Source organism: Diabrotica virgifera, chromosome 1 (genome assembly GCF_917563875.1).
Source record: "Diabrotica virgifera virgifera chromosome 1, PGI_DIABVI_V3a".
In the NCBI taxonomy this organism is placed as follows: Eukaryota; Metazoa; Arthropoda; class Insecta; order Coleoptera; family Chrysomelidae; genus Diabrotica; species Diabrotica virgifera.
Window position 1 is genome coordinate 13,400,498 of NC_065443.1, and position 21,381 is coordinate 13,421,878.

Sequence of the window (21,381 nt, forward strand, 5' to 3'; positions counted from 1 at the left end):
TTCTTCTGATACAAAATCCGAAAATTTGTCGAATTTTAAACGATTCTTCACGTCCTGAACATTTTAGGGACTAACCCTTCCCTGTTTCTGTTCTCCTGATACAAAATCCGAAAATTTGTCGAATTTTAAACGATTCTTCACGTCCTGAACATTTTATGGACTAACCCTTCTCTGTTTCTGTTCTGATGCAAAATCCGAAAATTTGTCGAATTTTAAACGATTCTTCACGTCCTGAACATTTTATGGACTAACCCTTATCCATTTCTGTTCTCCTGATACAAAATCCGAAAATTTGTCGAATTTTAAACGATTCTTCACGTCCTGAACATTTTATGGACTTCCGTTTCTGTTCTCCTGATACAAAATCCGAAAATTTGTCGAATTTTAAGAAATTTTTCTTCGATCTACTCGCAATATTAAATGAAACAACAAATAGCTTAAAATATTTTTTTTATTTTGATTTTAAATCTCAATATAATAAAATCATTTTAGCATAAATATTACATTTTAAAATGCATCAACATAACGCATCAAAGAATTGATATTACAACTGATTTTTGTGCTTTTTCTGAATTGAAATATCAGATCCATAAAAGATTTTATCAAATTAAGCGACATATCACATCACGGGATAGAAACTCTTATTTGGGCTATTAAAAATGGCCCAGACTTCTCACTAGATAGGTGTTGTTATCACATAAAACACGATTGAAATAATCAGCCAAGGTTGATCTATTGAAATGTGGTGTATAATCGATATACAGCAAATTATAAGGCCTGAGAAAAAAAACGCGGGGAAGGGTTACTTTAAAAAAAATACTCAAAAACTTAAAATACAATAATTGTTTAAGCTAATTTCCCACTAAAGACAATAAAGACAAAAACAAATTGCAAATGTGCTCAACAAATATAAATTCACTGAAATGTGCTAAATAATGAATATATGAGGAGAGCAAAGGAGAAAAAAGTAGGAAAAGGAGATTTGTTTGAAACAGTTAAACAATCTGAGGACTTGATTTAAATGATGTTTCGTGCTTCTGAAAGATTCTGACAGATATAAGATTGTTTATATTTTCTTCCACAAAAGATAGTTGACGATGGTAAGAGTACTAAAAAGGTATGTTGGTCACTGTAGTGGGAAATATACATAAGTTAGCGGCCATAACAGGCTTGGACACCATTCAGTAGTTTCCATTTCTCTTAACTTATTGTAATTAATTCGTGCAATCAATATATCAAATTCTTTGATCGTGTGTACACCTTCATATACAGTGAGCACGTAAAGGTGGGAATAAATTCATTTTCTCAAAAACGGACGATTTTGGAAAAAAATGCCGGAACAGGTCAATTTTTATTTTTAAATTACGACTTTTTGGCGTATATATCATACTAGTAACATCACCCATCTGGGCGTGATGACGTAATCGATGATTTTTTTAAATGAGAACAGGGGTCGTCTGATAGCTCATTTGAAAGGTAATTCAATTCTTTATTCAGTAATATAAACATTAACATAATTATTTATACAGGGTGCCCAAAATTTTTTTTTTGAATTAAATTTATTGAAACAAAAAGAAGAATGTGTGTAATTTATTTAATTCAAAATACATTTTACTGCTATCAGAAAACAGGAAAAAAATGTTTATTTGGCAAATAAATATTGTTTTTTGCTTAAATTCAATATTAAAGCAGCCACCCACCAGCCTCGTGACAATTTGAACAATTAATTTAAGCGAAAAGCAATGATTATTTTGCAAATATACATTTTTTTTCTGTTTTCTGAGAGCAGTAAAATGTATTTTGAATTAAATAAATTACATACATTCTTCTTTTTATGCCAATAAATTGAATCCAAAACAATTTTTTTGGACACCCTGTATAAATAATTATGTTAATGTTTATATTACTGAATAGAGAATTGAATTACCTTTCAAATGAGCTATCACACGACCCCCATTCTCATTTAAAAAAATCATCGATGACGTCATCACGCCCAGATGGGTGAAGTCACTAGTATAATATATATGCCAAAAAGTCGTAATTTAAAAATAAAAATTGACCTGTTTCGGGATTTTTTTCCAAAATCGTCCGTTCTCGAGAAAATGAATTTATTCCAACCTTTACGTGCTCACTGTATAAAAGTTAAAGCTATACATTATAATATGATAAATAATTTCATAGCAACTCTAAATATCAACAATAAGCGATTACTGGTCGACCACTAACCACCTCTCTTGAATTTGCTCGACCTGTTGAGTCTGAATTGGTGTTCTTAACTTCACTTGAATCTCCAGCTTACCTCCCACCTTCTTTCGACCTTCCAATAGCTAGAACAATAAACAAAATGTAGAATTTTACGTAAGAAATTTTTTCAAAAAAGGGAACAGCACAGAAAATTGAAGACGACAAAGATACAAATACAGTTAATTTTGTGGAGGTATTCATCACTTATTAAAAAAAAATCAAGTGAGAAAGGAACAAGTCTAGAACAATAAGCAATAAATGGAAATGAAGCACGAGAATCAGAATTTTTAAAGAGAAGTAAGGCAACTACAGGAAAGACTCAAACACGAGAGAAATACAGTAAGAAAAACAACCTGATAATATTATCATGATTAAAAATAAATACAAACGATAGAAACATGAGATAAGGAATTGAGAATCTCTCCGTTATAGAAACGGAAACAATGATAGAAAAAAAGAGATATTGAAAAACAATAGCAAGTTAAAAAACCACAACGACTTCATTTACTTAAATAATTACCTAACAACGAAAGAAGAAGAAATACCGAAACAAATAACCAAAGTGGCGGAAGAAGAAATGAGAAAAATAGCAAGAATAGGATACAAAAAGTTGACACTAGAAAATGGAGATTGGATGAAGAGAATGAGCAGTTATACGAAAAAAGGAAAAGGGAAGATGCACAAGGGTGGTGAAAAAACTAATAGATATTAAACAACAAAGGAAAAATTGTAACGACATGGCTACGATGGAGGACAATGATTTTGGCGGAAGGAAAATAAGATAACAAGAAATGAAGCAAACAAATTTTGAAAATGGGAACATGCAACCTAAGAGGAAGGAGTATTAAGGAATTTAGATGAAATACGTGAGAAATATAGAATGTAAAAACGTTACAATGTACTTACATCAAATGTGTCGTGGATTTCACACTGCGTTTCGAGAGGTTGTAGTTTCAGATTCACGGTTCCAACGAGTGCATCGCTCCTGAAGAAGCCGCTAAAATAAGAACATACAATCAAGAATTAAAATCAGTATAAAAATAGGTTTTTGAAATAGAGTAAGCGAAGGGGAGAGAATGAAGTATATGGTCGTGTAAAACATAATTCTTACCATTGTCAGAATATGATAAAGTTCTCTATTTTGAAGTTATAACTAAAATAAGGAAAATACGAATATCATAACGATTCATTGATAATTCCCAGGTCTGAATAATACGAGGGGTTGTCTTTTTAGTTTTGCATATAGCCATAAAAACAAAAAATATATACACTTATTGCTTTTCAAAATGTGTCCCTCCAAGATCGATACACTTTTGCATACGTTCAAACCAATTCATAAACCGTTATTTCAGTCTTCAGTTGATACCTGCAAAATCGCTGTTTTGAAGGCATTGATGGCTTCTTCTGGCAACTGGAATCGCTGCCCACGCATTGAATTCTTAATCTTTGGGAACGTGAAGAAGTCATTGGAACTCAGGTCGAGACTATAAGGCCGCTATTATATTAGCAACTGGTGACGCCACCAAGTTGCTCCACTAGTGACTCATGACGTCACGGGTCATTTAAGTAAATGAGACCTATTAGACTACGGCAACTGGTTGCGCCACCAGAAATTGTTGCCGTTCTGATGACCGAACCCGGCCACCAGCCGGGTAACCAGATCTGGTGGTGCCACCAAGCCGGGGCACTACGTTATATGGACCCTATTAGACTGAGCAACTGGTGTCGGCCACCACTAGTTCATTTGTATTGTAATCGAGTGCTTCGTATTTCCTATCTTTGTATTTCTATTAACTTATATTTTTATCAATCTTATATTTACAATACATAATCTTTTAAAATTAATATATAAAAGTTTTGCAAAAATTTCATTATTTATAGGGGAATGTCAAAAAAATGGTATGTAAAGTATCTTTATATTTCACAATATCGAAAATTGGTATTATGAGAAGATTTAAGTCACATTTTCCACCCACACTGTGCTTATGCAATATTTTTTTTCTTTGTATTATAACTATCAGATAGCTTTAATATTCTTCTTTTATTTCCAATTCGTAACATTTAATTTGATAAATTAGTTAAACAATTATGTTACATTAACTTAACCGCGCGCTTTGTTTGTGAGAGAAGTGACATAAAAAATTATAAAAGCTGTAGATTTAATTTTAGAAAAATCTTTATATAAGTTTTCCTACATTTCCTCATTTTTGTATCAATACCACGTAATGTAGTCCAAGAGTTTCAAAAATGACGATTTTGACATGCGAAAATACTGAAAAATTTTACTTCGTCGGCACAAAGTTCAGGAAATAACGTATAATACATCCCTTTTCCTTCTCTGGAAGCCAACATTGTATGTATATAAATTTTTCGACTCCTTCTCACTCTCCTATTATTTTTAATAAAAGAGCAAGAAGAAACAACGACTCGTTTAATGTTATATTCTCAACTAAACTACTAAATAACATTCACTATGTATTTTATTATTTTTACTGGTGGCTATTATCGGCTACCAGTTGCCCGTATTCTTTTGTGCTTAAATTTGGTGGGCCCACTAGTTGCGCCACCAGTTGCGTCACCAGTTACCTAGTCTAATAGAGGATGGTTTAAGAACTCGATGTTTTGAAGCTCCAAAAACTCTGTTGTATTTTGCACTTGCATAGTTCTGATATAGGATGATTCGCCGTTGTGTGTTGCTTTGTCTGAGTTTCGCGATAACTTCTGGTAAATAAACGGTTATATCCCAATCAGAAGTAACCGTTCTTAGGTCTTCTAAAGCAATTGTTGCCACATGCCCAGATTTATACACAAAAGTTTCGACCATTCGAAACAGTCTCGAAATCACCGTCTAAATATAACTAAGTACGCCCCTAGTATTATTTTTTTGCTCTATCCTGAATACCAAAGTTATTTGAAGTTTCGATCTAGTTTACATTTGTAACACTTTCGCTACGCCCTGTATATTGAATCGAAGAATCGCAGTCCCTAATAGATCTTTCGCATGAAGTGAGTTTTGTCATTTCTGCGTTCCCACAATGTTACGAATTTTATTTGTCTGTCCGTTCTTTGAAATGTGACGTAGTTGTTTTTGAGTGTCCAAGTGGTGCTTGCCTGAAAGCTCACCGCCAAAGAAGTTAAAGTTATAAATCTCTCAGTGAAATGTTTTTATCGACGTTTGGTCCGAATTTTGTTTATATTATCTCACGCTAAGTGAAGACTTGAATCCTTGTCGTCGATAGTCAAGTACCTAGAAAAGGACACGTGTTGTTGTTGTCGGCTACAGTATAAAGAGCTTTTATAGCCTTTTCAGACAAAAAGTCTGTAGATTGTTTGTATTGGAACAGGAAATGTCGACATAAATATAGTCAATGGTATTGATAAAACCCTCAAGTATTGAGTTCTCAAAACTGGCCTGAGTTTAAGACGCAGCAAATTTCGTGGGAACTCATGGATTTTGTTATTGCAAAGATAACGAGTTCGTATTGGTAGAAAGAAAAAATCTTGGCATTTGTAGGATATCCTGAGAAAGTTTTTCTAGCCACCCGATTGGTAGAGAAATGTTTTGGATGGTCACCATTGGACAAAGTAGGTGATGGCTGTCAGAATGGGAGGTAATTTCTTTTTTTTGGGGGAGAAGGGAACCCAAGTTTAGAAGGATCGAGTTAGAGGTTCTAGAGGTCAGTTCCATCTGGGCCATCTTCAAGTACAGTTCCATTTGAGAGAGTTCTGTTAGGGCTTTCATCAAGAAGTTTAGTTTGGAGTTGCAGTCAGTTTACAGTGACGTTAAAATGTAATTACCAGTTCTTCGGCCGGCTGAGAACTCAGCGCGGCGATGCAGTGTGGTGGATAAGTTGCTGTCAAACGAATTGTCGTTAATTTATAAATAACATTTTTGGTATTCCTTTTCTTATGCAGTCAGATCCAGGATTTATGCAGTATAAGTTTTCTTTTTTCTGATACAACAGTAGAACCCCGTAAATCCGAACTAATTGGGGGGACAGCCTGTTCGGATTATCCGAAAGTTAGCCTTAACTAGTAGTTCAAAGCTTTCATTGTGATTTTGAGTAGCCAAACGTTCTCCCAAGAGTGTGGACAATATTTTTGGACTCAAGTTGACTATGAGAGAACCAAAGTAAGTTTGTGTTTAACCTTTATAAACACTTTATAAACCTATATATTAAAGTTTAATATTTATTTTTAAGAAATTTTAAATGTCAAAGTCCTAGTAATCCTACATTGTCCAATTTTCTGGCTTTACTTTGATGGCTTTACATGAATTTTTAAATTTTTTTCACTTTCCGTTGGTTCGGATTTGCCGAAAGTTCGGATTCGCGGGGTTCGGATTTATGGGGTTCTACTGTAGTTTCAGCCCCCTAGTTGGATCCTAAGGTTGCTAGTAAATTTTGATCCCGTTTAATGAACTTTTAATATTTTTGTTCGAGTATTAGTAAATTTTGATCCCGTTTAATGAATTTTAAAACATTTTTGTTCGAGTAGAAAGCTGAATTTTTCTATAATAACTTTTGTAATGAACTATGGATAACCTTATGTACTGTTGCTGTAGCTATTAACAATGTGAAGTGATTTTCGCGTAGTGAAACCAACCAACAACCAGAAGAAACCAGGACAATGATTGTAAAGGTAGGTATCATTTTTATGTTTGTAGAACTTTTCGTTTTATTTTTTTTTTATTTGGTAATCTGGTCTCCATCTGTAACACCGAGAGATCAGAGATTCATTTTTTGTTTTTTTTTTTAATAAATAATGTTTGATTTACAAAATATAAATTTATTATTTCTTTCCTTCACTCTTGAATGGTAAGAACAATAAAGAATTGACTGAGTATAGCATATTGAGTAGAGTAAGGGTCGATTTCTCATACCTGCGGTAATCTATGGTTCAGTTGAACCAGGTTCACCGGTGATCTACGGTTTTGTCGGGATTGCATTTCTCATTGCACGTTCATGTCAGCGCTCGTTCTACAGCTTTCGAGAAATGCCAATAGATGGCAAAAGGTAAAAAACTGTCGCCATTTTGAACTACCTTTTTTATGCTGTTTTTGAATAAAGTTAAATTTAAGTATTTATAGTCAAATAGTCATTTTAATAATTATAAATAAATATTATAAAAACAAAAATAATGTTGATCGTTTATCGTTAGGCTTAATATAATAAAATAGGATATATTTATATTATGACAGCGTTTCGTGTTAATACAACGCATGCGTAGTCCATGAAATCATTTGAACTGAGTTCTGAAATCTTTGAACGGCCGAATTCCACCGTTCAAGCATCGTTCAAGTTTAAACTGCCATCGGTTGAACGTGCGAATTGAGAAAGACGATTTTGACTTTAAACTGACGTTTACTAGAAGTTCAGGTTAAACTGGAGTTGAACTCGATATGAGAAATTGGCCCTAAATAAGGTAAGTTACATTATAATATTTTGTATATTATGTATATTTTTTATTTGACTATGTTTTTTGTTTTATTTTGATTTAATACTATTTTTCTTTTAATATTTTCATTTTGTGAAAGTTTAGTTCCTTTAGGTAACCAATGGCGCCAAATATTTTTTTTTATTTTCTATTTTACATCCTTATTTCAATATTTCTATCTTTTCAATTTTTCTAAGCTAATAAGAGTATATCATAACACCTAAGAATCCACCCCTTTTCAAAGCTCTGAGACAGTAGCGACCGCGGCTATGTTCTTCATTATGTAACATCCCCCTATATGACATATCAACATCTTGTCAAATTTCAAAAATTACACCCTCTTTTTGGGGCACGTTTCATAAAATGCCGCCCACCGTGTTTTGGGGAATATTCAACGTTACACATTTTCTTTGAACACTTCGAGAACGGATCACTTTCGTTGGTTTGTCCTCATCGTGAAACTCCCACACAGCGGATTTGCGATTATTTTCCGGTGCCTAGGAGTAAATCCAAGATTCATCGCCACTAATAACACTATAAACTTCCTTTGTTAAACCGTTCAAATATTTTTCGACACCAATTGACACGAACCGCTTTTTGCTCCCCTGTGAGCAAATGAGGGAACCCACGGGAAACTCACTTCGTGACATCCAGTTCTTCATGTAGAATCTGTTGGATCAAAGTCTTTGAAATGCCCGAAGATGCCTCTATCTCCAGGTATGTTACACGGCAGTCATCCAATGTTTTGCTGTGTGACTGTTGTTTTGGGTGGACCTGGCCTGGATTCGTCGCTGAAACTGGAGAGACCACGTTGAAATTCGCAATACCAGCGGGAAATAGTTGACTGGTGTGATACTTCATTTCCAACACTGTTGGGACAATCCTCTTCGAAAATTGTAAAAAATTATTGCTCGAAAAAGTTCTAGGCTAAGATCCATTTTCGACCAGATTAGATTTCTTTATTTAATCCAGTTTTTAAGTAGTTAACTTAAGAGTTTTAAGCTGCTGTAAGAACTTGGAACCAAAGCGACTCAGACAAGATGTGGAACAATGCAGAACTCTTGTACAATAAAAATTCTATTAGACGGTACTATTAGGAAGAAGTACGACCTGATTTGTCTCACAAAAATACTCTTCCGTCAAAACAACGCAATCGTTTGCAAGGAAATCGTTACGAAAAGAAAATTAAACCAATTGGGATACGATTGGCCCATCCTATTTACCAGATTTATCCTCGCTTGACTATTTCCTGTTCCCAAACTTAAAAAACGTATCTTGTTACGTCGTTTTGCATTAAAATTAAAACCAATCACTTTTTGGAAGAAACTGAACACAATTATTTTTAGTAACTGATCAAATCTACTGAGCAAAAAGTTAAAAATTAATAAAAATTGTTGCTATGCCACAATAACGTCAACCCACCCTTGTATAGAACTAAAAGAAGACATTGAAATAAATATTATGAAAAAAACTTACTAAAGCGAAGACTACCTCCAAAGTCCTCTTTATTCAAAGATGAATAATTACATTAAAAATGAGTTATATTCTGTATCATAAGAGAACTGTATCACATTCTCGACTTACTTTTCATTTGAACATCGCATCGGCATAAATGAATAAAAATGAAATAACTATTTTTCCGCGATGGATTTGACGAACGACACACATTTAACTGAAATGATAAAAGTAGTTTAGAGAAGATACCTACAAAAAACATGGTAATCCTCCCAAAAACGAACAGCAGCCGGGACAGGTAACTGGAGAGCCACAGCAGGCGCATCTAGTCCAATAAATGTTGTAAAGTTAGTTCTAATGTGTGCTGAGAAGAATTCATGCTCAATATGTGACAGTATTCAATACAGAGCGCCACAGAAATAGCGGATTACTTTCTGAGAAGCTATAAAGATGCTACGCGAATAAAAGTACAATCTCAATCTAAAACAAGGACCTTCCCCTTTTTCAATCACTCGTATTACATCTACCCTAAGATCAAATTTGTGTCTGCGCGTGTTTGTCATCTCTCTCTCTCTCTCTCTCTCTCTCTCTCTGCGCCTGTCATTCGGTTTGTCTGTGTGTGTTTTTCTATCTGTCTGTCAATCTGTTTCTCTCTCTATACCCGTCTATGTTTATTTTTCTGCCTGTCGGGTCTGTCGCGTGTTTGGGTTATTTTTATTTCATTTCTGTTAATTTCGAGAAGTTCCACAGCACAATTGATGGTCTTTTTTAAAATATGGGGTTTACCAAAAGTAGCGGCATGGTTAAATATCTCACGAAATCTACATCGGATTAAAAAACTGAAAAATACCTATTCAATATTTTTCAAAAATCTATCGAATGATACCAAACACGGGCTCCCCACTCCTCCACCAGAGGTGGGTGGGGGGGGGGGGGGGTAATTTTAAAATCTTAAATGGAAACCCTCAGTTTTTATTGCAGATTTGGATTCTTTACGTAAAAGTAGGTAACTTTTATTGGAGAGATTTTTTCTAATTATGGATAGATGGCGCTATAATCGGAAAAACGATTTATCGTGATACCATAGGTAAATTATAGAAACGGTCTAATATCGGTCTAACGGTCGAGAAATACACTTCCAAATGAAAAACCAAAAACACGTTTTTAATATTTTTCAAAAACCTATCGAATAACATCAAACACGTCCCCCCACTCAATCCCATTACGGTAGGGTAGGGGTAACTTTAAAATCTTAAATAGGAACCCCCATTTTTTATTGCAGATTTGAATACCTCACAAAAAAGTAAGTAACACTTATTAGAGACATTTTTTAGATTTGTTGATAGATGGCGCTAATAAATCGTATTTTTCCAATTACAACGCCGTCTATCAACAATTCTAAAAAATGACTCGAATGAATATTCCTTATTTTTTTCATGAGAAATCCAAATCTGCAATAAAAACAGGAGTTCCTATTTAATATTTTAAAGTTACCCCCACCCCATCTAAATGGGATGGAGTGGGTGCCGTGTTTAGTGTTATTCGATAGTTTTTTTTTTAATATTAAACACGTGTTTTTTTGGTTTTTCATTTGGAAGTGTATTTATTTCTCGAGATATTAGACCGTTTCTATAATTTACTTAGTGTATCAGGATATTTTTTCCGATTATAGCGCCATCTACCCACAATTCGAAAAAATATCTAGAATAAAAGTTACTAATTTTTTTCATGTTACTCAAGTTACTCATCTCAATCTGCAATTAAACATGGTGGTTCCTATTTAAGATTTTAAAGTTACCCCTCACCCCACCTCCAGAGGGTGGAGTGGGGGCCGTGTTTGGTATCGTTCGATAGATTTTTGAAACACGTATTTTTCAGTTCTTCGATCTGATTCGTTCATTTCACGAAATATTCGACCGTCCCACTACTTTTGGGGCTCCCTGTATAAAATACGTGCATTAAATTAAGCTGAATTTATTCATGTAGCATCTATCTAAAAAGTTATAGCTCCTCAAAACTCATCCAATGATTTTGTACAACACTGTATACTATTAACATTAGCTTTAATGAAAGTTAGTGGTTATTTAATAAAAAATTAGAAAATTGACTATTGAGCTTAGAAATGGCAAGAATTTGTTTTGAGGGTACAAAATGGATGTAAATGTGAAATATGACGTTATATAGTCTACTCACCCTTTAGAAAACAACTCAAACTTCAGACTGTGCCTCTTGAAAGTTCTTTGACATACTCTGGAATTCCTCTGTATCGGTACAACAAAGGTTTTTTGAAAGTCAGGGTTGTTTGTGTTCTTCATTGTTGAAGTTCTATCATTATATGGAGTTTCCTGGAAAGATTTCATTACGAATTTTATAAATACGTCGAATTTTGTTACGTCGAGTTTTTGACTTCTCTGGAGTCTTCATCAAGGCTTCCATAAAATAGATCCTGATATTCCCAGCATTGTAGCCGCCATTTTTCTTCTTCTTCTTAAAGTCTGTCTCCTATCGGAGGTTGGAAATCATCACAGCTATTCTTATTTTACTGGCGGCCGCCCTAAATAGGTCGATGGAACTGCAGCCGAACCATTCCCTCAGATTTCCATAGATACCTCAGAACCATAACCAAGATATTCTGCGCCTACCGATACTTCTCTTACCCCTGAATTTACCCTGGATGATCAGTCTCAGCAGCGAGTATTTGTCACCTCTCATAACATGGCCAAAGTATTCAAGCTTTCTTCTTTTAACAGTAAGTACAACTTTACATCCTTTTCCGATCCGACGTAAAATTTCGGCATTCGTCACGTGGTCCACCCAAAATACACGGAGCATTCTACGGTAACACCACATCTCAAAAGCTTCAATGTTTTTAATGCTGCCCATCTTCATGGTCCATGACTCAACTCCATATAATAAAGTGGAGAAGATATAACACTGCAGCATACGCACTCTCAGGTCAAGATTTATGTCACGACTACCGAGAAATATTTTCATCTTGTTAAATGCTGATCTAGCTATTTCTATTCTTGCTCTTTTTTCTTTTGTTTGATCGCCTGTATGATCCAGGCAAGCTCCAAGGTATTTATAGGAGGATACCCTTTCTATAACGGTGTTATTGACAACCAGATCATTCCTGGCGTGTGGATCTTTTGTTATTACCATCCATTTAGTTTTTCTGAGGTTTAATGTAAGTCCGTAACTGTTGCAGTAGTGGTTAGTGCGTTCCATCAGTCGTTGCAGATCTGCAAGATTGTCTGCTAATATCACTGTGTCGTCAGCGTATCTCACATTATTGATTGTATTTCCGTTGATCATTACACCACAACTAACCTCCGACTTTGGGTCGGAGGTTAGTTGAGGTGTACACAACTAACCTTTGTTGTTTTAACAACATATGAGAGCAACCCATCGATGATCTTCAACATCGAGACCTCCCTCACTCACGATCGAATACCGCACATTTCTTCCATCGATCCGTCAAGAATCCTCACATCATCTTTTACTCAAACACCACGTCAGCAAGGATACTATCACAGCAGCAATGCAATGTATGGTGTTAGTGAGTGTAGTAGTGAAGTTATCGAAATAGTCAATAGACTGAGGTACTGATGAAGACTTCAAAGAGAGAATCTTAAGCTCGACTTATAAAATTAAAATAATCTTACTATACACTCTAAGGAAGGAAAAGAAAAGAAACTTTTGAATTTTGCAAAAAATTTTACCTGCGGAAAAGGGAATTCCATTTTCACATAAGTATCTATGTCCTTGTCGGTGCTGATATTGAGCCCTCTGTGAACGGTCACCTCCATTTGGTTGTCTTCGATTTCGGGACAGCACTTAACAATAGCAAATTCTTTCGTCTCGTAGTGGAATTTAGGAATCCGTCCCTCTTTTCGAGCCGCGCGAACCACGTCCATGTCTTTAGTGACGTTTAGAGCAAACCTATGACGACATATTACGATTTCATAATTAGAAAAAGATTTCAAAAAAGACAAGATTATAATATATAAGATATACAAACTACGCATGGTCCGGACTATTATCACAATCGAGAATCGAGATGCATCGCGAAACTTCTAGTGACCCACTACTTCGGTTAGGCCGCTAAGCAAGTAGGCAGATTTTGCAAGTAGAAAGTCAGTTATTATGCCAGTTATGACTTACAAGGCCGAAACAAGACCAGATACAAGCAAAACACAAAGACATCTGGAGACTAACGAAATGAAGATCTTAAGAAGGATTGCTAGAAAAGGACTACAGAACAGGGTAAGAAGTGGGGAAATCAGACGCATATGTGGTGTAGACAATATAAATACCTGGGCAAAGAACAGAAAAGAAGAGTGGACTCAACACATAAGCAGGATGTCTGAATCAAGAATAGTAAGAATAGCCAGGGACAAGTCACCATTAGGCAGAAGAAGTATAGAACGAACAAGGAAAAGATTGAATGAAAATTTAGGGACAGAATGAAAAGCGCCATTGAAGAAAAACAGGCAGTACTGCCTATATAAAAGAAAACATAGACGAAGAAGGAGTTATATTGGAATTACAGATCATATAAATAAATGGAACTGTCCATTTAAAAAAAAATTAAAATATATCGATGCCTCAGAAGCCAATCGGTGTAAGTCAATAAGTGTTTAAAATGAGATAGTAAGATGTTTCTGACAATAGTTGCAGAAATATAAGTAGTATTTATCATAATATGTGTATCATATTCATAAATACAAACAAGAAATTAATATTATTATATATAATAATAAGTGTTATATCTCATAAGTCATTTTTAGGGAGAATGTGACTTACACCGTTTGACTTCTGAGGCATCCATATATAAGACTAACCTTTCAAATCTATTCATTCCTGCAACATCACCAATAGCTTTGTTGTGATCTCTAGTAGTAAGGCACATTTTTAATTGTTTCTGTAACTGTGTTTCCAATCTTGCGAAGAGGTCACCATCTATTCCAGCAGAATCGTCACTCTCGGCTGACATGGCTATATCGTATCTAAAGATAAAACATTGATTATTTAACATAATACAACGACATACTGCGCGCATGCGCACACAGACAGTATGGCGTTTAGTTGCTAATCTTTCAAATTATGTATCAGCGCAAATAAGCCATTAAAATAATATATTAGTGTTTTTTAGTAAATGTATTATTTATTATAATTTTTGTGTCTTTGGATTTGTCTTCCTTGGGCGTAAAATAATAAAATATCTATTTTTATATTTCACTTGTCACCGTGATGTGTAATTATGTATATCCGAAACGTCAGTAACAGGCGCCGTCATAGCCTGGTTGGTAGAGCATTGGACCATAGGATCCAAATCCCGGACGATTCATATTCCTTTTTTTTATTTTTGGGATTTTTTTTGGCAAGTCTTGGTTAATTTTTGGTAATTATTGTTATTTTTTGGTATTGTAACTGTTAAGTATATTTATTTCGTTGAAATTATATAATAGAAGTATAACTTCTTACGTGCGTACAAAGTACACACACATTATTTTTTTTAATAAAAAAGTTAAATAAAAACAAATAAAAATATAAAGCTGAAATTACTCTTTTAATAAACTTTCGTACTTACTCATTGTCCAACTGCGACTTTGCTTCCGGAGAAACAGGAATAGAAGACCAATCCACAGGTAGACCTGCTATAGAAGCTTCTATCAGCTTATCGAACCCTTTGGCCTGACGTAAAAACTCTTTGGCTTGGGCCATCTCTCCTCTCTTTTTAGCTTCCAACGCCGCCAGTTTGAACTGCTTTTGTTTAGCTACCAGTATCACCATTTGCTTATCTGCTTGGGTTTGCTTAGGTATCATTCCTAAAATTTGGGAACGTGAAACTCATAAAAAAACTGCAGAACAAAAACATTTCAATATTGTAATAAACATGTTTGTGTGACCCCACTGCTGGACTAATTCAATATTGTGCATCATCGCTGATACATAAGATGGAAGGGAATGATATTACAGGACATAAATCAGTTATGGGAAAGGAAGGATTACGAGAAAGAAATGATAATGGAAGTTGAGTGATACAGTTGGGTGAACAAAACAATATTATAATAGGTGAAAGTAGGTTTCATCATCATCATCTTGGTGCTACAGCCCTTAGAGGGCCTCGACCTTCTCAAGCTTTGTACGCCATTCTGTTCTGTCGACTCCGATCTTCTCGGCATCCTGTGTTACCCCGTCCATCCACCTCAGCTTTGGTCTACCCCGTCTTCTCATTCCCACGGGTTGCGCTGTTAGAATCATTTTTATCATGTTTGATTCAGGGGCCCGGGCTACATGTCCTGCCCACTGCAGGCGGTTTCGCTTAATTATAGTGATAATATCTTTTCCACCAAACGTATGCTTGTAGATATTCTGCAGTTCAAAGTTATATCTACACCTCCATATTCCGTTCTCACAGACCGCTCCGAATATCTTACGTAGCACCTTTCTTTCAACAATCGACAGAGCGGATTCATCTGTTTTAGTTAGCGTCCATGCCTCTGATCCATATGTGAGAACGGGGACTATCAATGTTCTATATACAGCCTTATACGAGTTTTTTGAGACAGACGTTTGTTAGCTAAGTACTTTGATAGACTATGATAACACCTGTTTGCAATTATTATTCGTCTTTTTATTTTCTCTGATGTGTTATTATTGGGGTTAACCGATGTCCCTAGATATATGAACTATTTGACCGCTTCGAAGTTTTGGTCATTGACGATTAGATCTGCGTAAACATTTCCAGCTCTTGTGTTTGTGTTAGTCGCCATGAATTTTGTTTTATTTCGATTTATATGTAACCCCATTCGTTCTGCTGCTGCTACTAGCTCGGTTAGGATTTCCGCAGTTCTCGCTCTGGTTCTTGTTATAATGTCCACGTCGTCTGCATATTCTAGAATTTGGACAGATCTATTGAATATTGTTCCCCTGCTACTTGAAAGTAAGTTTAGGTAGTACAAAAAGATATACAAAGAAACATAGAAATCTCCACGTCTCCAGAACAAAGATACAGATATCAAATCGACCATGCCTGCGAGGAGCAGATGTTGGTTCAGACCACATGCTAGTCAGGACCAAAATAAAGATTTTAGGTTCTGTGATTTATACATTGATACAATGTACTAAGATTCAGTACATTAGAAAGAACAAGGACAAATATAATAAACAAAAAACTTACTTGCTGGTTTACTTTCGGGACTAGGTAGACTGGGCTTGCTTTCCCCACTATTGCTCGGTTGTGGAGCTGGTCGTCTAGGTGGTGCAGCTGGAGCTGGATCAGCAGGTTCAGCAGCTGGCTGTTGTACTCCAGGAATCGGTCCATATCCTAAAATTTCATTTATATATTCTTCAATTCATGTTATCCATCCCGAATATTTACCTGGGGGAGTCGGCAGTTCTTCATATGCAAACGGTTTGCCTGCTTTATTAGCCTTGATAGCCTGTTCAAACTGCTTGATGATCCTTCCATATCGTCTGGCTTTACTGGAATTATTTTCTTCCTTTGCCTTCGCTTCCTGTTCCTTATAAAGACCCAGTCTTTGTTGCAGAGCTTCCATAGTGGATGAGGCAGTTATTAAAGCAGGAGGAGCTGCAGCAGGTTCCTCTTCAGCAGGTGCTGGACTAAAAACATTAACAATACTTTTTGTTTGGATTATATGCTTATAACATACCTATTTTGCTGAACTTCACTTTCTTGGGTAGGGGGTTCGGGCATACTAAAGGTCTCTGGTGGACCTGGCATATCACTCAAGTCTACAGGCTGGCCACTTTTAAGAGCGCCAATTACAATATCAAATTGTTTAGAAACTTTTAAAAATAAAACAGCTTTCTGTGCATTTCCTTCGTGTTTAGCCTTCAATGCAGCAACCTTATACTGCTTTTGACCTTGTAGAAGAGTGTTCAACTTTTCTTGGTCATAAGCGGGTGCTTCAGGTTGAATACTGACCAAATCTTCTGTAGGAGGCTCTTGTGGTGAATCTGTGGTTGTAGGAGAGAGTGGTTCAGGAGGTGTTGGCCTTTGTGGTACTGGTGGAGCAGGACGTGCTGGAGCTGCAGTACTTGGATGAATATCAGGAGGGATACTGTCATCATTTAAATCTATAGGTGAACCTGACTTTGCTCTCTTGATAAGGTCTTTTAATGTCTTAATAGCTCTGCCATATCGTCTAGCTTTCGTTGTTTCTCCAGATTCTTTAGCCTTTACTTCGCATATTTCATAGTTTTTAAGCCTTTCTACTAATATATTTACAATATCAGAACTACTGGCAGGTGGTGGGGCCTCTTGAGAAGGGGATGAGTCTTCTTCTGGCTCATCTTCACCTATATAACAGGAAAATTAACATATTAAAAAATGTCAAATAGTGAACAATCAGTATAACTCAGAAAATAACTAGAGTTGACACTCACCAACAATATCATTCAATTCACTAAGCAACTCAGGATCATTTTCATCAATAGACACATCATCATCATCTACATCCTTCATTGATTCTGAAACCATTGAATCTAACTCCCTCTGAGGAATTATTTTTCTGGGAGGCCTCTTTGGTTTTGATGCTCCACCTCCTCCAGCCAAGGCGGCCAATTCAGCCTCCAAATCTTCATCGTCATCATCATCATCCTCATTTCCTAGTCCTGTATCAAAGTCTGAGGGTACTTCAAATAATCCATACTACAAGACAAACAAGTATAGTCGATTCTGTTTTTTATATAAAAAAAACAGACTAAAAATCTAAAAATTAAAGAAATAACGCAGAAAATACAAAAATCGCTGGTACAACTTAATTAACCTATAAAATGACAGAAGTGTCAAAATTTTATAAATGTCATTAGTGTCAAAATTTGATAACAGTGGAGTAAACTTGCCTGAGGTTGGACCAATTACAAACAAGCTTTACGGTGTGGGAAATTTGAATTACTCCTCTTAGTTTAAAAACAGACTATAGTTATTAATAAAGACAAAAATAGATAATAAAGTCAAAAGAAATTCTGATGCCAAAAAGAAACAATGGATGACAGAAAATTTTAGATTTAATGAAAGAAATACTTCAACATAAAAACAAAGAGATAGAGAAAGAGGTATTACAAAAAAGTAGATAAACAAATTAAATACAAAATTAAACAAGTGAAAGAAGAATGGTTAAATGAACAGGGCGCAGAAATAGAAGAATAGCAGAAAAGACATGCTAGTTTTAACTAACACAAAAAAATTAAAGAATTAATTCACAACAATAAAAAAGAAAATTGGGAATACTGAAACACACAAATGGGAAAGTAGTGTTAAATACTAATAAAACATTAAAGAGATTGACATAATAAATCAATGTGTTGTTCAAAGAAAATAGAACAGAACAGAAGGAAGTAAAAGATGTGATGAAGTTTGATATATGCCTCGTAACACACTCAATATAAGATTATAATATCTCTAAATGCAGCTGAGGTGTAAATATGAATTACAGCAAAACCAAAATCATAACAAATACAGATGAGGACATCACAATGAGGATCGGACAAGATGAAATAGAACAAGTTCTCTATTATATACAGGGTGAGTGGGGAGGAATGTGCCAAACTTCAAGACTGTATAATATACGTAAAAATAATCAAAAATAACTTATATGTTGTTATTCGATTTTCATTTGTTTCTGAGATTGTTTCTTACAAACTGACGATTTATTTATTGCTCTAAAACCGGTTGAGGTGTGCAAATGACATTTGATGGGTTTTAAGACATAATTGTTGCGCATGTTTTGACATATAATTAAGAATTTTATATTTACCATTGGCGCGCATACGGATAATAGTCTGTAATTTTTAAAGATAAAAATGGTACGCCACTGAAATATTTCAAATTCAAAAACCTTTCTTGAATTCCTTGTTCAATTTTTGACAAAAATCTATCTTCCCTTTTTTCATGCAACGCTTCGTTTTCATGTAAAAAATAAAACATCTTAACGCTTACAAAGTTTTCGACGAAGTTTCTGTATGAATGTGTAGAAACTTATTCCGAATACGTTGTAAGCGTTAAGATATTTTATTTTTTGCATGAAAACGAAGCATCGTATGAACAAACATGAAGATAGATTGTTTGTCAAAAATTGAACAGGGAATTCAAAAATAATTTTTAATTTGAAATATCTCAGTGGCGTACTATTTTTTTTTCTTTAAAAAATTTCAGACTATTACTCGTACGCATGCCAATGATGAATATAAAATTCTTAATTGTGTGTCAAAACATGCGCAACAACTATGTCTTAAAAACCAACAAATTTCATTTGCACACCTCAACCGGTTATAAAGCAATAAATAAATCGTCAGTTTGCAAGAAAAATTTTAACACCCCATATCTCGGAAACAAATGAAAATCAAATAACAACATATGAGTTATTTTTGATTATTTTTAAGTATATTATACAGTCTTGAAGTTTGGCACATTCCTCCCCACTCACCCTGTATATCTGGGTCAAATTATAAAATTTAACAAGGCAAACCAAACAGCAGAGATCAAATGATGAGTTAGACTGGCATGGGTGGCATTTGGCAAACTAACCTACATCCTTAAAAACAAAAGATATCCACAACATCTTAAGACCAAGGTATACAATCAATGCATACTCCCTGTTCTCACTTACGGTTCCCAAATATGGACATTTACAAAAGCAAACATACAAAGAGCAATACAATACAAAGAGCAACAAAGAAACACGTGGATAAGAGAGAAAACAAAAGTTAGGGATGTTAGACAAGAAGTTGCAAAATTCTTATAAATTGGAGATCTTTGGAATATAAACGAATCAGAGAAAGGCCCCAAATGAGATGGGCAGATGATATCAAGAAGCACATAAGCTCTAGGTGGATGACTGTAGCGACAGGCAGAAAAGAATGGAAAAGGATTGGGGAGGTCTATGTCCAAAGATGGACCAAAGAAGGCTAATTAATTAGATATAAGAGGAGGAAGGGTTATAGGAAGAGGGAGAGTGTCATGGTTGAACAATTTAAGGGAGTGGTTTAAATACAGTTCAATAGAACTCTTCTGCAGAGCTGCAGTAGATAGAGTAAAGACATGGATGATTATATCCAACCTCCGACTAGGAGATGGCACTTAAGGAAGAAGACCCTTTTAAATTGAATAATCTATCAACAATTAAGTATTCTTCCTAAACTTTTGTGTAAATCATTAGTTATTGATACAAAAATCAAATTGAATTGGGTTTTCTGACACCATGCTCAACTGGATTTGGAGCTGCCCATCTAATAGGGTTCAATCAGTGAAAATTAGAGGATCTGTATCAATTTTATTCGATTTTTGTAGGTATATTACTATTAAAGTTAAATATTGCAAGTAAACAAAATACATCAGATGAATCAACAGCCTTGACAAAATTACAAACAAACAAAGATCTGAAGATTCTGAATATTAGCAACTGGAAAAACAAAAATCACAAAACGACTTAGATAGAATAGAGCAACAGACCATGCCAAGACACATAGAGGGTTGTCAAGTTATTTATGAGGATGGAACAACCTTGAGACAAAGAACAACATAAAAACAGGAAGTTTAGATTGTGAATCACCAACTAACAGTAATATGGAAATGGTAATTGCCTTATATTGTAAATAACAGTGATAGTTGCTTAATTAAATATAATGGTTTTTGTTGTACTTTAACAGTACATCTATTATTAAGTATGTGCAACAAAAATAACTTTCTAATACAAAGAATCACAAAAATATGAGTAGGTATGATAGCACTCATTCCAAAACTGAATTAAATGCTTCCTTAAACAAATATCATGTGACTACTCATCTGCTTTTCAACAATAATATGTAACTAGAAAAAGTAAGTCATATAGTGATAGTATTTCTTGATTAATAAATAAGATAAGTCCTGTTTTTAGTATGAGATAATTTACAAAAATACCCGACCTTAACACTACCGATATATTTACCTGAGACAATGATTTTCCTGCGTGGTTCCTCTTTGGTTTTTCTTTTTTCGAAAACATTCTGAATTTTTGTAAATTGTGTATCTATCTAGTGCCAAAATATTATTTTAGACTCAGTAAAAAACTATGGAAAATACAACCATAACCGTAGCTGACTTACCATGACTTACTCATCCTATCTGTCATAATGACAGTGTCATTTCGGTCGGTTATAAAAGTCATTGTCAGATTTGAATATATGGCGCGAATTACTAAGAAATAATTAAATACATCGGAAATATACATGTATAAA

The 21,381-nt window shown here is 34.8% G+C and overlaps 2 protein-coding genes across 3 annotated transcripts in view; one reads left to right on the forward strand and one right to left on the reverse strand.

Moving 5' to 3' along the window:
* LOC126887361 (uncharacterized) overlaps positions 1-21,381 on the forward strand; it is a 94,336-nt gene that overhangs the window by 69,072 nt on the left and 3,883 nt on the right. The gene's annotated exons all lie outside the window — the stretch shown is intronic.
* On the reverse strand, positions 434-21,293 carry LOC114324202 (coiled-coil and C2 domain-containing protein 1-like). 2 transcript variants are annotated; one of them, XM_028272005.2, is made up of 12 exons: positions 21,093-21,293; positions 17,551-17,815; positions 16,815-17,463; positions 16,523-16,764; positions 16,322-16,468; positions 14,729-14,966; positions 13,980-14,144; positions 12,858-13,077; positions 11,329-11,480; positions 9,389-9,460; positions 3,151-3,241; positions 434-2,327 (listed from the first exon to the last, which is right to left on the reverse strand). In XM_028272005.2, exons 1-12 carry the CDS (start codon positions 21,147-21,149, stop codon positions 2,208-2,210), a joined length of 2,418 nt encoding a protein of 805 aa, XP_028127806.1. In that variant the 5' UTR covers positions 21,150-21,293; the 3' UTR covers positions 434-2,207. The 2 variants fall into 2 exon arrangements, with proteins under 2 accessions (XP_028127806.1, XP_028127880.1); XM_028272079.2 differs by lacking the exon at positions 9,389-9,460 and having other exon boundaries at positions 21,093-21,292.

Coding starts and splice junctions, on each gene's coding strand:
- LOC114324202 (XM_028272005.2), bottom strand. CDS start 21,149: ATGTTTTCGAAAAAAGAAAAACCAAAGAGGAACCACGCAGGAAAATCA. Junction 16,765..16,814: donor AGTGAAGTTCAGCAAAATAG/GTATGTTATAAG, acceptor TAATGTTTTTAG/TCCAGCACCTGCTGAAGAGG. Junction 14,967..16,321: donor TCCCGAAAGTAAACCAGCAA/GTAAGTTTTTTG, acceptor CCCAAATTTTAG/GAATGATACCTAAGCAAACC.